The 12,506-nt window shown below is 36.4% G+C and overlaps 2 protein-coding genes across 2 annotated transcripts; both read left to right on the top strand.

Annotated features, from left to right (window-relative positions):
- The first annotated feature begins 248 nt into the window (after positions 1–248).
- LOC107813329 (receptor-like protein 49) lies at positions 249–3,029 on the top strand. The gene has a single exon (XM_016638583.2). The coding sequence runs from the start codon at positions 249–251 to the stop codon at positions 3,027–3,029; it is 2,781 nt and encodes a 926-aa protein (XP_016494069.2).
- A 4,212-nt stretch (positions 3,030–7,241) lies between these two features.
- LOC107813327 (receptor like protein 22-like) lies at positions 7,242–10,443 on the top strand. Its single transcript, XM_016638582.2, has one exon. It carries the CDS (start codon positions 7,448–7,450, stop codon positions 10,259–10,261), a length of 2,814 nt encoding a protein of 937 aa, XP_016494068.2. The 5' UTR covers positions 7,242–7,447; the 3' UTR covers positions 10,262–10,443.
- Positions 10,444–12,506: the final 2,063 nt, after the last annotated feature.

The raw sequence follows: 12,506 nt of genomic DNA, 5'->3' as shown, positions 1-12,506 counted from the left end.
ATCAGCATTTCACAGATTGCCAAACCCAAAGGATAAGTTTTAAAAAAATGATACTACAAACATCAAGAAAGGCATCACGTTGTTTAATTTACTCGATCCCCCATGCCTCATGCAACTATTTGCTACTCCATATAATACCGTTTCACATCAGCAAAACCTTTCAACTTTCCTTTCTGGTCACAGTCTCAAAATAATAAGTAATGTTTCGCCAGCTTTTCTTCATCCTTCTACTCTCCATCTGCTGTAGAATGAATGATGTAGTTGCGGCTAATTCCAGCAAATGTCTTCAGGGTCAGAAGGTGTTGCTGCTGCAGCTCAGAAATAACCTTACTTATAATTCTGAGGCATCCATCAAGCTGGCAACATGGGACGAGAGGATTGATTGCTGTCAATGGCAGGGTATCACCTGCAATGTTGCAGGTCAAGTTATTGGTATTGACCTTAGCTATGAATCCATCTCGGGCAGTATCAATAATTCTGCATTACCTAATCTTAAGTTTCTTTCAGTTATCGTTCTTGATTGGAATGATTTATCTTCTCCAATTCCAGAATTCTTTGCGGACTTCTCCAATCTAACAGTCTTGAGTCTAAGATCCTGTAATTTGACAGGAGAAGTACCTGAGAAAATATTCCAGGTACCAACTCTGCAGAAAATTGACTTGTCATACAATTATGTGCTTCGGGGTTCTTTACCTGAATTTCCTTCAAATGCATCTTTAGAAAGTCTGGTTCTCAGCTATACAAATTTTTCAGGAAGTTTACCCAAGTCCATTGGGTTGCTTACTAAGCTGATTGATCTTGAACTTTTGGATTGCAATTTTACAGGTCAAATCCCATCTTCTATAGAAAACCTTACCCAGCTTCGTTATCTGGATTTCTCCCAGAATCTCTTCACTGGATCAGTACCATCCTTTAGGCAATCCAAAAATCTTACTATGATAAATTTTCAACGAAATAATTTCTCCGGTGAGATTTCGTCTTCTCACTGGGTTGGCCTTGAGAATCTTATAGTCCTTATTTTGAGCGAAAATTCACTTTCTGGGATAATTCCAGTATCACTGTTTTCCCTACCCTCACTTCAGTTCTTAGATTTGTCCGCCAACAATTTTACTGGCCAAATAACTGAACTACAGAATGTGACTTCTTCTTCACTGATAAAGCTTTATTTGGCTGGCAATAAATTGGAAGGGCCAATACCAGAGTTTTTCTTTGAGCTACACCATCTGCAAGAACTTGCACTTTCTTACAACAAATTCAATGGTACTGTGAAATGGAAAAAGTTCACAAAGCTTAAGAACCTTGTTGCTCTTGTTCTGTCCTACAATAGGTTATCAGTTGACACAAATATAAGTGAATCAGAACTCGCCTTGCTTCCCCATTTGAGTATTTTAAGGTTGGCCTCTTGCAATCTGTACAATATTTCTTTCCTTGAGAAGCAATCTGAGTTGACGTTGTTAGATCTGTCGATCAACCATATCAAAGGTAAAATTCCAAACTGGATATGGGACGGAGGTCTCACTGATCTGAATCTATCTCGTAATCAGTTCACACACCTGCAGGAGCCTTACAGATTTCGCAATATAGATTCCCTTGATCTACATTTGAATCTGCTCACCGGGGAAATTCCATTACCACCACGTGCAGCTTTATATGTAGACTTCTCCAGCAATAAATTTACTACTAGTATACCACCTGATATTGGCAATCACCTCTCAAGTGTCGTGTTCCTCTCAATTGCAAACAACACAATCAATGGAACTATCCCTTCTTCAATATGTAACGCGACCAATCTTGAAGTACTTGATTTGTCCAGCAACAAATTGAGTGGCAGAATACCAGCATGTTTAGCTGAACAAAGCAGCCGTAGTTTGAAAGTGCTGAACCTTGGAAGAAACAATCTCAGGGGTAATTTGCCTGGAAACTTTTCAGAGAAGTGTAGCTTGGAGACCATAGATCTAAGGCAGAATAACTTGGAGGGGAAGATTCCTCGGTCTATATCCAATTGCAGGAAACTGAAGGTGTTAAACTTGGGAAACAACAAGATAACTGATACCTTACCCTGCTGGTTGAAGAGCTTGTCAAATCTCCATGTACTTGTGCTACGGTTCAATAATTTCCATGGCAACATTGATTGCTCTGGGGTCAATTACACCTGGCCTGCTCTCCAAATAATTGATCTAGCTTCCAATAATTTCAGTGGCATTCTGCCAAGAAATATATTCATGGATCTGGAAGCTATGAAGGTTAACTCAGTGGAACCACATCCTCGCCTTTATCATCTGCATTTTCAGTCTGAATCAGCGTCAATAGCTTACTACCAGGACTCAGTCATTCTTTCTCTTAAAGGACGAGAAGTCACCATAGGGAAAATTCTCATAATCTTCAACTCCATTGACTTGTCGAATAACAGTTTTATTGAAGGCATACCTGAGACAGTCGGAGAACTCAAATCTCTTCGTCTTCTCAACTTGTCTCACAATGCTCTCACTGGCCAAATCCCGGCGGCAGTTGGAAATTTGAAGCAACTGGAATCATTAGACCTCTCATTCAACAAGTTAGAGGGGCGTATCCCTGAAAAGCTTTCAGATCTCACATTTCTTTCGTTGTTAAATTTATCATACAATGAACTGGTTGGAATGATCCCACAAGGCAACCAAATGCAAACGTTTTCAGAAAGTTCATTCGTGGGAAACAAGGGACTGTGTGGCTTTCCACTCCACAAAACGTGCAATAGTGACATAGAAGAAGCAGCTCTGCAGCCAGAATCTGAAGACGTAGAGGGGCAGTTCTTTAGCAGGACAGAGATGTATGTAAGCGTAGCATTAGGATTCGCTGCTGGTTTGGCAATCATATTTCTACCCCTCTTGGTTTCCAGAAGATGGAGAGAATGTTACAACAAGCTGATTGATGGACTAATTTTCTGGGTGTTTAGCAAGGTTGGTGTAAAGAAACGACAACGTAATACTAGCATCAGTGAAATATACTGGAAAAAGAAAGCAAGGAAATCCCACTGCCAAGTTCCAAGATGATTAAAGCCAGACCACATGTCACAGGTTCGAGCTGAAAACAGTGTCTCCTAGAAATATCGGGTAAGTTTGCGTACAATACACCTTTGTGGTCTAGCCCTTCCCCGGACCTGCATAACGGTAGCTTAGTGCACTGCACTTCTTTTTTTCATACGTCATTTCCAAAAATCGGCTCTCATATTTGGTTTACAGAATGAGGATTGAGTTGTGATGGGAATTTTTGAACCTTTTCATATTACAAATTTTATGATTTTTCAATATTATTGGTTATACAGTAAATTTTTGTTCAACTCTTGAAGCCAATTATCCCATTAATGGTTTACTTAGTATTCACTAACAGACCTACTTATTAGTCATTACTCCTTGTTTTCATCCACTACATACGTACCTTTTTCAAACTCATAGGTCTACAGCCTACTAAATCATGAGCTACTCTATGATGCTAATATTCTTATGCTCATATAATCTTTACTTATTTTTGTAGTTATATAGAAATTATATAATAGTATATAAATTGTTATATGAAGAATAATAGTGCAAAATGTAACACTGATCTAATAATAACACATGTATTGCTATGCATGATGATTATCTAATGGTGATTTTGTCTTTAGATTCTCTAATTCAAGTAATACTAATATGAGTAATCTCATTCCAAGATGGTGGAATGTCTTAGAGCCCAGATCACCCATTTGTTCAACCGGCTCATCAGGGTCTCAGTAGCTCCCGTTTACTGAAACTGAAATTTTACCCGATTTACGGATACGCTCATTTTTAGATCCAATTTATGAAACGCGTAGCATTTCTGATACAATTATACATCGCATTTCTTAATGTATTGTGCTGGTTGATATACTTTAGCTTTTCCTCATTCTCGATTTTCGTTTTCAACATCCTTATTCTTGTATATAAATTTTATTAGAAGTTTAATTGTTCATTTATAATTCTCTAATAGCGAACTATTTTTTAATAAAGTTTTTTCTCATATGGTAATCCCTTATATTAACAATGGTTGTCAATTTCTTTGATAAATGTAGAAATTCATCGATGTATATGTGTACTCAATAGTGTTTTATCAGTTGAATTGCGCCTTTAATGAATACGTGCTATGCTATATTGAAAAATAACTCATTACTCTATCTAAAGAAACTTCTTTTAAAAAAAAAAATCATTCTCCGATAAGAAACTTCTTTTTAAAAAAAAAAAATCATTCTCTATCGGTGAATTATTAATGAAGCTAAAATTAGCAGACTTCCGTTGTGATTTATATTCTTAAGTCGTACTGTACAAAGTTTTGCATATATTTTGTGTTCCTTTAAAAACAACACACCGCCAAAAAATGCACATTTTGGAGAGAAAAATTGTCCATCACTGCCACAATGATCATCAGGCAATTTGCTGATGCTATTAACAATTCTAATCGACCTTTCATTTAAGATGGAGTTCATTTGATTTCGCCAATTTTGGGTAAGAACTCTTAAGTCAAGTTTCATTCAAGTTAGTTATATGTATTATAGAACATAGTCAATCGAAAAACAAAAAGAACACTTAATTCTTTTTTAATCTTTTGATATTAAAAGTTCAAATTTTCATAAAACGAATTTAATATTCTTGAAAATGTAACATGATCTCCAATCTTTATTTTGCTATCCAGTCTAAGTCTAACATCTAATTAGTTGGAAAAAGATGCAGTAGTAGATTTTAAACAAATTTCTATGAATCTCCTTATCAAAAAGTTAAATTCTTAGACATTATTTATTTATTTATTTATTCTTAGTGGTGTATGAAAATTGTGATATGTGAAGGAAAAGACCCTAATTAATTGTTCCAACATAAAAATGGAGTTTTACGGTGGATGAAATATATTATCGTCATGGAGCTTTAGATTTGACAATTTATCCAACTTTATTCTTTAGTCATGTATAATGTTGAAAAATGACACTGTATAGTCGCTGTAAAAATAATAGGCGAAAAAATGTATAAAGTTTATATATTTTTTGTATATATATACATTCTGTATGTTATATACAAAAAATATACAAATTTTATATGCTTTTTCGGCTACCAGATGTAAATAGTTCCTGATGGGGACTAAAAGTGATAATACCCGCTATATTGTTGTGCTGCTAGAATGAGCAAACCAAAAGTACTACCACTGCCCGAGCGAGACATCTGTATCTCACCTTCAATTTTTAATTTTAATTTGTCAATTATATATGTATTTTCACCAATAATTTTAAGTAGATGTAATGACTACAATCGGGAAATGGACAAATATCAGTATTGGAGATCTCAACAAGTCAATTTTTATATGCTTCAAAGTTATTAACTATACCAGATGGGAAAGATATGTTTCATACATTTTTTAATCTGAATGTACTAATTAGTATTTTAATTTAACTTGACTCTGTTAATTAAGCTCCACGAGGATAATTTTCTTTAGCTGAGCAGTTATGAAAACATTAATCAATCATTTGCCAATTATACAAAAGAGGGAATAACCTTTTCATTTACGATTATTCACATGCTAAAAGTCAATCAAACTACAGCAGCATCCCTGTCTGAAACCGGGTCAATTAGTTCCTGGAAGCATGCAGGCAACCGGCTACCAAAGTCTAGAAGGCAAACAGACTAATTAATAATGTAATATTCTAATTGGGAACTATCTTTTCTATAATTAAATCACAAAATAAGAAAAACTAATCTCCTTTGCTTTTCTTATAAAAAAAGAATAATATTATATTCGCGTTTGTTTATGTCGAAGACAATAACCATGGAGAAATATATATATATATAAAGATAAAGCTTGATAAATCTTGACATAAATCAACAAGAAGATCTATGAGTCCATACTGATACTATTAAGCATTAACTAAACCAAATTAAGAACTTGACCACTTACCGGTGGAGAGGACGAAAATACAAGTGGAAAAGAACACTGATTCTTTTGAACTCACAGATTAAAAAATGCGATCCAATGTTTGATCAAATTCTGAAACTTGGTAAATGACTCGTGAAAAATGAAGTAGGACTGCCTTTTAACAATAAACTGGAGTATTAGCACAAGACAAGGTAATACCATCAAAATTCAAATTTTAGTCGGCCATATTCATAAATTATAGATATGAAAAAGTTCAGTTGATGTGACATAATTGCTTCATTTCTCTAAATTGGATGTGAGATAATTGGGGCATTTGCATCTAACCCGCTTTTTGTGCCACATTTTAATCTGTGTTCGCTTTGCAAAAAAAAATTGCAAGCGTACCCACTTTTTCGCACACGGGGCTGAAGTAGCAAAGACAATCACACAAAACTTCAGCATTTTAGTAGTCGGGCCTGAAGTTCAACTCTATAGCTGAAGTTTTTGTTTTGTAACTCGCGAACTTCAGCTCTAGAGCTGAAGTTTTATTTTATAGGTTTTTGTTTAGTAACCGGGAAACTTCAGCTCCAGTTATAAAATAAAAACTTCAGCTCTAGAGCTGAAGTTTTTTGCACATAGGGATTTGCCTTCCTTTTTTTGATTTTTCTTTTTCCCTCACCTTTACGTATGCCATGCAATATCTAGTCTAGTATGCAAACACTGTAAAATTCCTCCCCAGTTCATATTTCGAAAAAATAAGCTACGTAATCTTTATATTAATGTGTGAAAATGTACTGTATTTCCGTGCTTAAGTTAATCCATTGATAATTTAAATAGATGTGCAGTTGAAACAACACGTAAATTCAAGTGACCATAAAATAACAGAGGCTTTGATGAGTTTAAGAAGTAAAAATGAAAAAGAAAAAAGAAAATGAAGGAAGAGAAGGGGAGGAGAAAGAGAGCTGAAGTTTTTTAAGAAGTAGATACAAGTTAAAAATTTTAAAAAAAATGGGTATAGGTCGCCCCAAGATAATCGCTGCATGTCAAATTTAGAGAACCTGTTTCAAGCGTTCTCTATTTCAATACATAACAAACTAAATAGGCCGACACATTGTTTAAGCGGGGCCCATGGATCATGATAGGACGTGTAAATGGCAAATAAGGGTCCCACTATATCAATAACTCTTCACACGTGTTCCTGGTAAGTGGTGTCAGGTGTGCTTATTTTGTCCACTAAAATAGATAAGGAAGAGTATTAAGGCATAAACTGAGATGTTTGGACTTTTCTGTCAAGAAGCTCCTGCGGTTCTCCCTTATTAATAGCAGTTAATACAAGTTAATCATCTTCTTGTACTACTTATATGTCTCTTTCCCACCCTCTTAAAATAGGAAAATAATTTATCTGTAAGCCAAAAGATAATATAGAAGCAGCTAAATAGATAAAAGAATCCACGTTGTTTATTCGCACGAGGATGAGCCCGCATCCTCATGCAAGTTTTTGCTATTTTATACGTTTCAGATCTGCAGAAGCTTCAATTTTCCTTCTCTGTCCAAAGTCAAAATGAGAAGTCAAATGTTTTCTCAGCTTGTCTTGATCCTACTACTTTCCATCTGCTGTAGAATGAATGAAGTAGTGGCAGCTAATTCCGGTAAATGTCTTCAGGATCAGAAGACGTTGCTGCTACAGCTCAGAAATAATCTTACTTATGATTCTGAAATATCCACCAAGCTGGTGAAGTGGAATCAGAGGATTGACTGCTGTCGATGGCAGGGCATCACTTGCAATGGTGCAGGTCAAGTTATCGGTCTTGACCTTACTGATGAATTGTTCTCAGGCAGTATCCATCCGTTAGCAAATCTTAAGTTTCTATCTGTAATCCGTGTTGATGGGAACAATTTATCTGCTCCAATTCCAGAGTTCTTCTTGGACTTATCCAATCTAACTGTCTTGAGTCTAAGATCCTGCAACTTGATAGGAGAAGCGCCTCAGAAGATATTCCAGGTACCAACTCTACAGACTATTGACTTATCACAAAATGAAATGCTTGGAGGTTCTTTACCTGAATTTCCTTCAAACGGATCTCTACAAACTCTGGTTCTAAGCAATACAGGATTCTCAGGAAGTATACCCACGTCCATTGAGAACCTTAGCATATTGGCACATGTTGACCTTAGTTTATGTAATTTTACAGGTCCAATTCCGTCTTCTATGGTAAACCTAACCAAGCTTGTTTATCTGGATTTCGACCGGAATAGCTTCACGGGTTCATTTCCATCTTTTAAGCTGTCCAAAAACCTCAGTTATATTAACTCAGCTGGAAATTATTTGACAGGAATATCATCCGACTGGGAAGGCTTTGAGAATCTTGAAGGACTCGACTTGAGTAACAATTCTATTTCTGGGCACATTCCAGCATCATTGTTTTACCTACCCTCACTTTCAGGTTTAGATCTGTCCATCAACAAATTTTCTGGCCAAATAACTGAACTACAAAATGTGACTTCTCCACTAACAGATCTTGACTTGAGTGCCAACAAATTGGAAGGGCCAATACCTGAGTTTTTCTTTGAGCTGCACGATCTCTTAGATCTTAAACTTTCATCCAACAATTTCAATGGTACTGTGCAATTCAAGAAGTTCACAGAGCTCAATAAGCTTGTAAATCTTGATCTGTCCCACAACAGTTTATCAGTTGACACAAATATAAGTGAATCGGAACTTTCCTTGCTCCCCCAGCTGAACAGTTTAATGATGGGATCATGCAATCTGCAGAATCTCTCCTTCCTCAAGAACCAATCCAGATTGTCTATGTTAGATCTCTCAAACAATAAACTTACTGGTGAAATACCAAACTGGTTGGTGGAGATCAATGATAGACTTCTCCGTTTTCTGAATCTTTCTGTCAATCAATTCACGCATTTTCAAGAACCTTATAGATTTGGCCTTCTTAATTTCCTTGATCTGCATTCAAATCTACTCACTGGGGTTATTCCATTACCACCACGTGCAGCTGCTTATATTGACTTCTCCAACAATAACCTTGCTACTATGATACCGCCTGACTTTGGCAATTATCTTGTAACTGCTTGGTTCCTCTCAATTGCAAACAACAAAGTTATTGGCAATATTCCTTCTTCAATCTGCAATGCGCGCTATCTTGAAGTACTTGATTTGTCTAACAATACTTTGAATGGCACAATACCGCCATGTTTAGCAGAAAAGAGCAACACGCTGAAAGTACTGAACCTGAGAAAGAACAATCTCACAGGAAATATACCTCGAGAGTTTTCTCATAATTGTCAATTACAGACCCTTGACCTCAGTCAGAATTACTTAACAGGTGAGCTTCCTCGTTCTTTGTCCAACTGTACAAATCTTAAGCTAATAAATCTGGGAAACAACAAGATCAAGGATACCTTCCCCTGCTGGTTGAGGAACTTATCCAATTTGCGTGTACTTGCATTACGTTTCAATGGTTTCCATGGGGACATTGAGTGCTCTAGAGGGAGTTCCAATTGGACAGCTCTTCAGATAATCGACCTAGCTTCCAATAATTTAGGGGGCATTCTGCCCCCAAATTCATTCTTGGAGCTAAATGCAATGACTGTTGATCCAGCTATAGCGCATTCACGCTTTGATCACTTGTATTTTGAGTCTGTATCGGTTAGGCCAATTTACTATCAGGATACAGTTGGTCTTTTTCTTAAAGGACAAAACGTTACTTTGGAAAAGATCCCTGTTTTCTTCACCTCCATTGACTTTTCAAGTAACAATTTTGTGGGGGACATACCAGAGACAGTTGGAGATCTCAAATCACTTTATCTTCTGAATATTTCTCACAACAATCTCACAGGTCAAATCCCTCCAGCATTTGGAAATCTGAAGCAATTGGGATCACTGGACCTGTCATTCAACAAGTTAGATGGAAATATTCCAGAAAAGCTTGCTAGCCTCACATTTCTTTCCTTCTTAAATTTATCATACAATGAACTGGTTGGAATGATACCACGAAGTACCCAATTTGACACCTTTGCAGAAAGTTTCATCGGAAACAAGGGGCTATGTGGGTTTTTGCTTAACATAACTTGCAAAAATGATTCGGCAGTGGCACCTTCAGAGCCAGAATTTGAGGAGGAGAAACTATTTTCAAGTACGGAGATTTATGTAAGCATTATATTAGGGTTTGTTGTTGGCATCGGGATCATTGTTCTACCACTTTTGTTCTCTAAAAGATGGAACCACTTGTACAACAAACTAGTTGACAGATTGATTTTAAGGATATTTCAGCAGCAAGATCAAGATGGGAGAACTAGTATAAGCATTAGCGAAGCATCTCGGAAGAAGGCAGCGAGGAAATCAAGAGGCAGTCATTAAGTTCACAAGATGATTGCAGAGAAAGGTTTTTTGCTTCTTATTCTATTGCAGTCCTTTTGCTAGAACAAAGACACAGTGTCCTGTTCATTCCTCCATCCTGTAACACTTCCCTGCAGTATGCTCTTACTATTACTTCTAATTGTATCCACCCTGAGTTATCATATTTCCTTACCTCTCACGATTCATCTTTGTTGCTTCTTACATATGATAGCAAAGTAGTTTGCCTACCCATAAGATAAAAGCTACGAGAGAAAATGCAATCATGCTTTATACATTGTAGTTGTAGGCAATGCTCAGTCCATAGTTTAACAACTACTCCGATTACTGACTAAAATGGCTCCTGCACGTTTTTTTCCCTGAAAGTGAATGATTTAGAGGCAGTTTAGAACTAGTATTGCAGCAAGTAGATAAAGAATGTACTGATGGAAATGCATGTAACACTCTCAAAAGTAAACTAAAGCACAGCATTGTCAGAAGCCAAAAAAAGGAAAGTAATATTGCCTCAGGTCAATTTCGAGGAAGCATTTCAACAAGCACCTGCTCGGCATAGACAGGTGAGAGCTGTATTTATGCAACAAGATTCATAATTGAACTCTTAGAATATGGTCTCATTATATTTAAAAAGGCATAAAAGGATAAGTTTCAAATCTCCAGCAACTCACAAAATAAAAGTACTTACATTCATTAAGGCCTTCGAACGCTACCGCTAAGCAGACATTGATGACCCAACTAATATTATGTAGTTCATTATAAAAATAATAATTTTGTGCCAAACTTATCTATGTTTAGGACTATATATGATTTGTGATAATAATAATAAATAGTGTCGATTAATGTTTTGCACATACATGATTAGCAAATTTGTTTGTTTGGTATTATTGAGTATTTTTGATAGATTTTAGAACTTATGGATATAAGTTACGTTTAATGTTTTTTTTTTAAAAAAAGTGAAATACGTTTTGAAAATTTTTGTTGATTTTCATCTTCAAATCAAATTTCATCCAGATCAAATTTTTAAAAATGAATTTGGAAATTTATGGGCAAACGCTAGCTTAGAACTTGAACTGTAAGCTTCGCCCCGTTGGCCTGTATATCGATGGATCAACATGTTTATTAGCTTTGTTGTGCATTGTATTTACTCCTTTTTTTAAGGATAAATAGGGGAAGAGACTACAAGGTGGAAATTACTATACTTAGTATGTACTTATTAGAACTTTACATTCAATTACATCCTTCTTCTCTCTAACTTCTCTTCTTCTTATTTTTCACCTCCATTCTTAGAACCATGTCCCTGCACACCATAGACCCTTCCCTAATAGACATAACCATACCTCCAAAATCGCCAGATCCTACAACAGAGGCTAGTGCACCACTTAAGGAGAATTTTTCCTCCTTTAAAGAAAAACTCATCTCCCTAGAACCAATTAATTTTCTGTATGATCAGCAGGTTTCCTCTGCTCCTGTCACTAATAATTGCTATGAGAACACGCCAAATGCTCCTTTCCAGGATGATCCTCCAAACAACGACTAAGCAATTATTCTATCTTCAGAGGAGATGCAAAGGCTTTATGAGCCATAGAAATACTCTCTTATAATCAAATTATTTGGTAAGCGTATTCTCCATTAGTACCTCAAGAAAAAACTCCTTGAACATTGGAAGCCCACAAAACAATTCCCTCTCATTGATTTGGGTGACGATTTCTACATTGTTAAATTCTCCCAAGAAGTCAATATGGCCAAAGCCCTTCACCAAGGTCCTTGGTTCATCAATGGCCACTACTTGTTTGTTAAGAAATGGGTCCCAAATTTCGTGGCCTCTAAGGAGAAACTACAAATCTCAGTTGTTTGGTTAAGACTACCACAGCTCCCTACGGAGTTTTATGATAGCACTATTTTTGCAAGGATTAGCAACAAAATCGGCAAGCTCTTAAAAATAGATGCTTGTACATCCGCTACTTTAAGGGGTAGATACGCTAGGTTATGAGTAGAGCTCCCTCTTGATTACCCAGTCCCTCCATTCATCATTATAGGTTCCCACTGTCACACCTCCTTTTTCCGCCCCCGCGAGGGGCGTAGGAGTTTTTTCCAATTAAAGGACGATCGAAACGGGATTTGTTTATTTATTTCAGAGTCGCCACTTGGGAGATTTTAGGGTGTCCCAAGTCACCAATTTAATCCCGAATCGAGGAAAAGAATGACTCCATATTACAGTCTGCGTATCAGAAATCCGGATAAGGAATTCTGT

Source organism: Nicotiana tabacum, chromosome 7 (assembly GCF_000715075.1).
Source record: "Nicotiana tabacum cultivar K326 chromosome 7, ASM71507v2, whole genome shotgun sequence".
Lineage (NCBI taxonomy): Eukaryota > Viridiplantae > Streptophyta > Magnoliopsida > Solanales > Solanaceae > Nicotiana > Nicotiana tabacum.
Note: the sequence above shows the minus strand (reverse complement) of the source record. Positions and strands in the feature narration are given on the sequence as shown.

Excerpts from the sequence above, each read along its gene's own strand:
- LOC107813329 (XM_016638583.2), top strand. The coding sequence starts at position 249 with ATGAATGATGTAGTTGCGGCTAATTCCAGCAAATGTCTTCAGGGTCAG.
- LOC107813327 (XM_016638582.2), top strand. The coding sequence starts at position 7,448 with ATGAGAAGTCAAATGTTTTCTCAGCTTGTCTTGATCCTACTACTTTCC.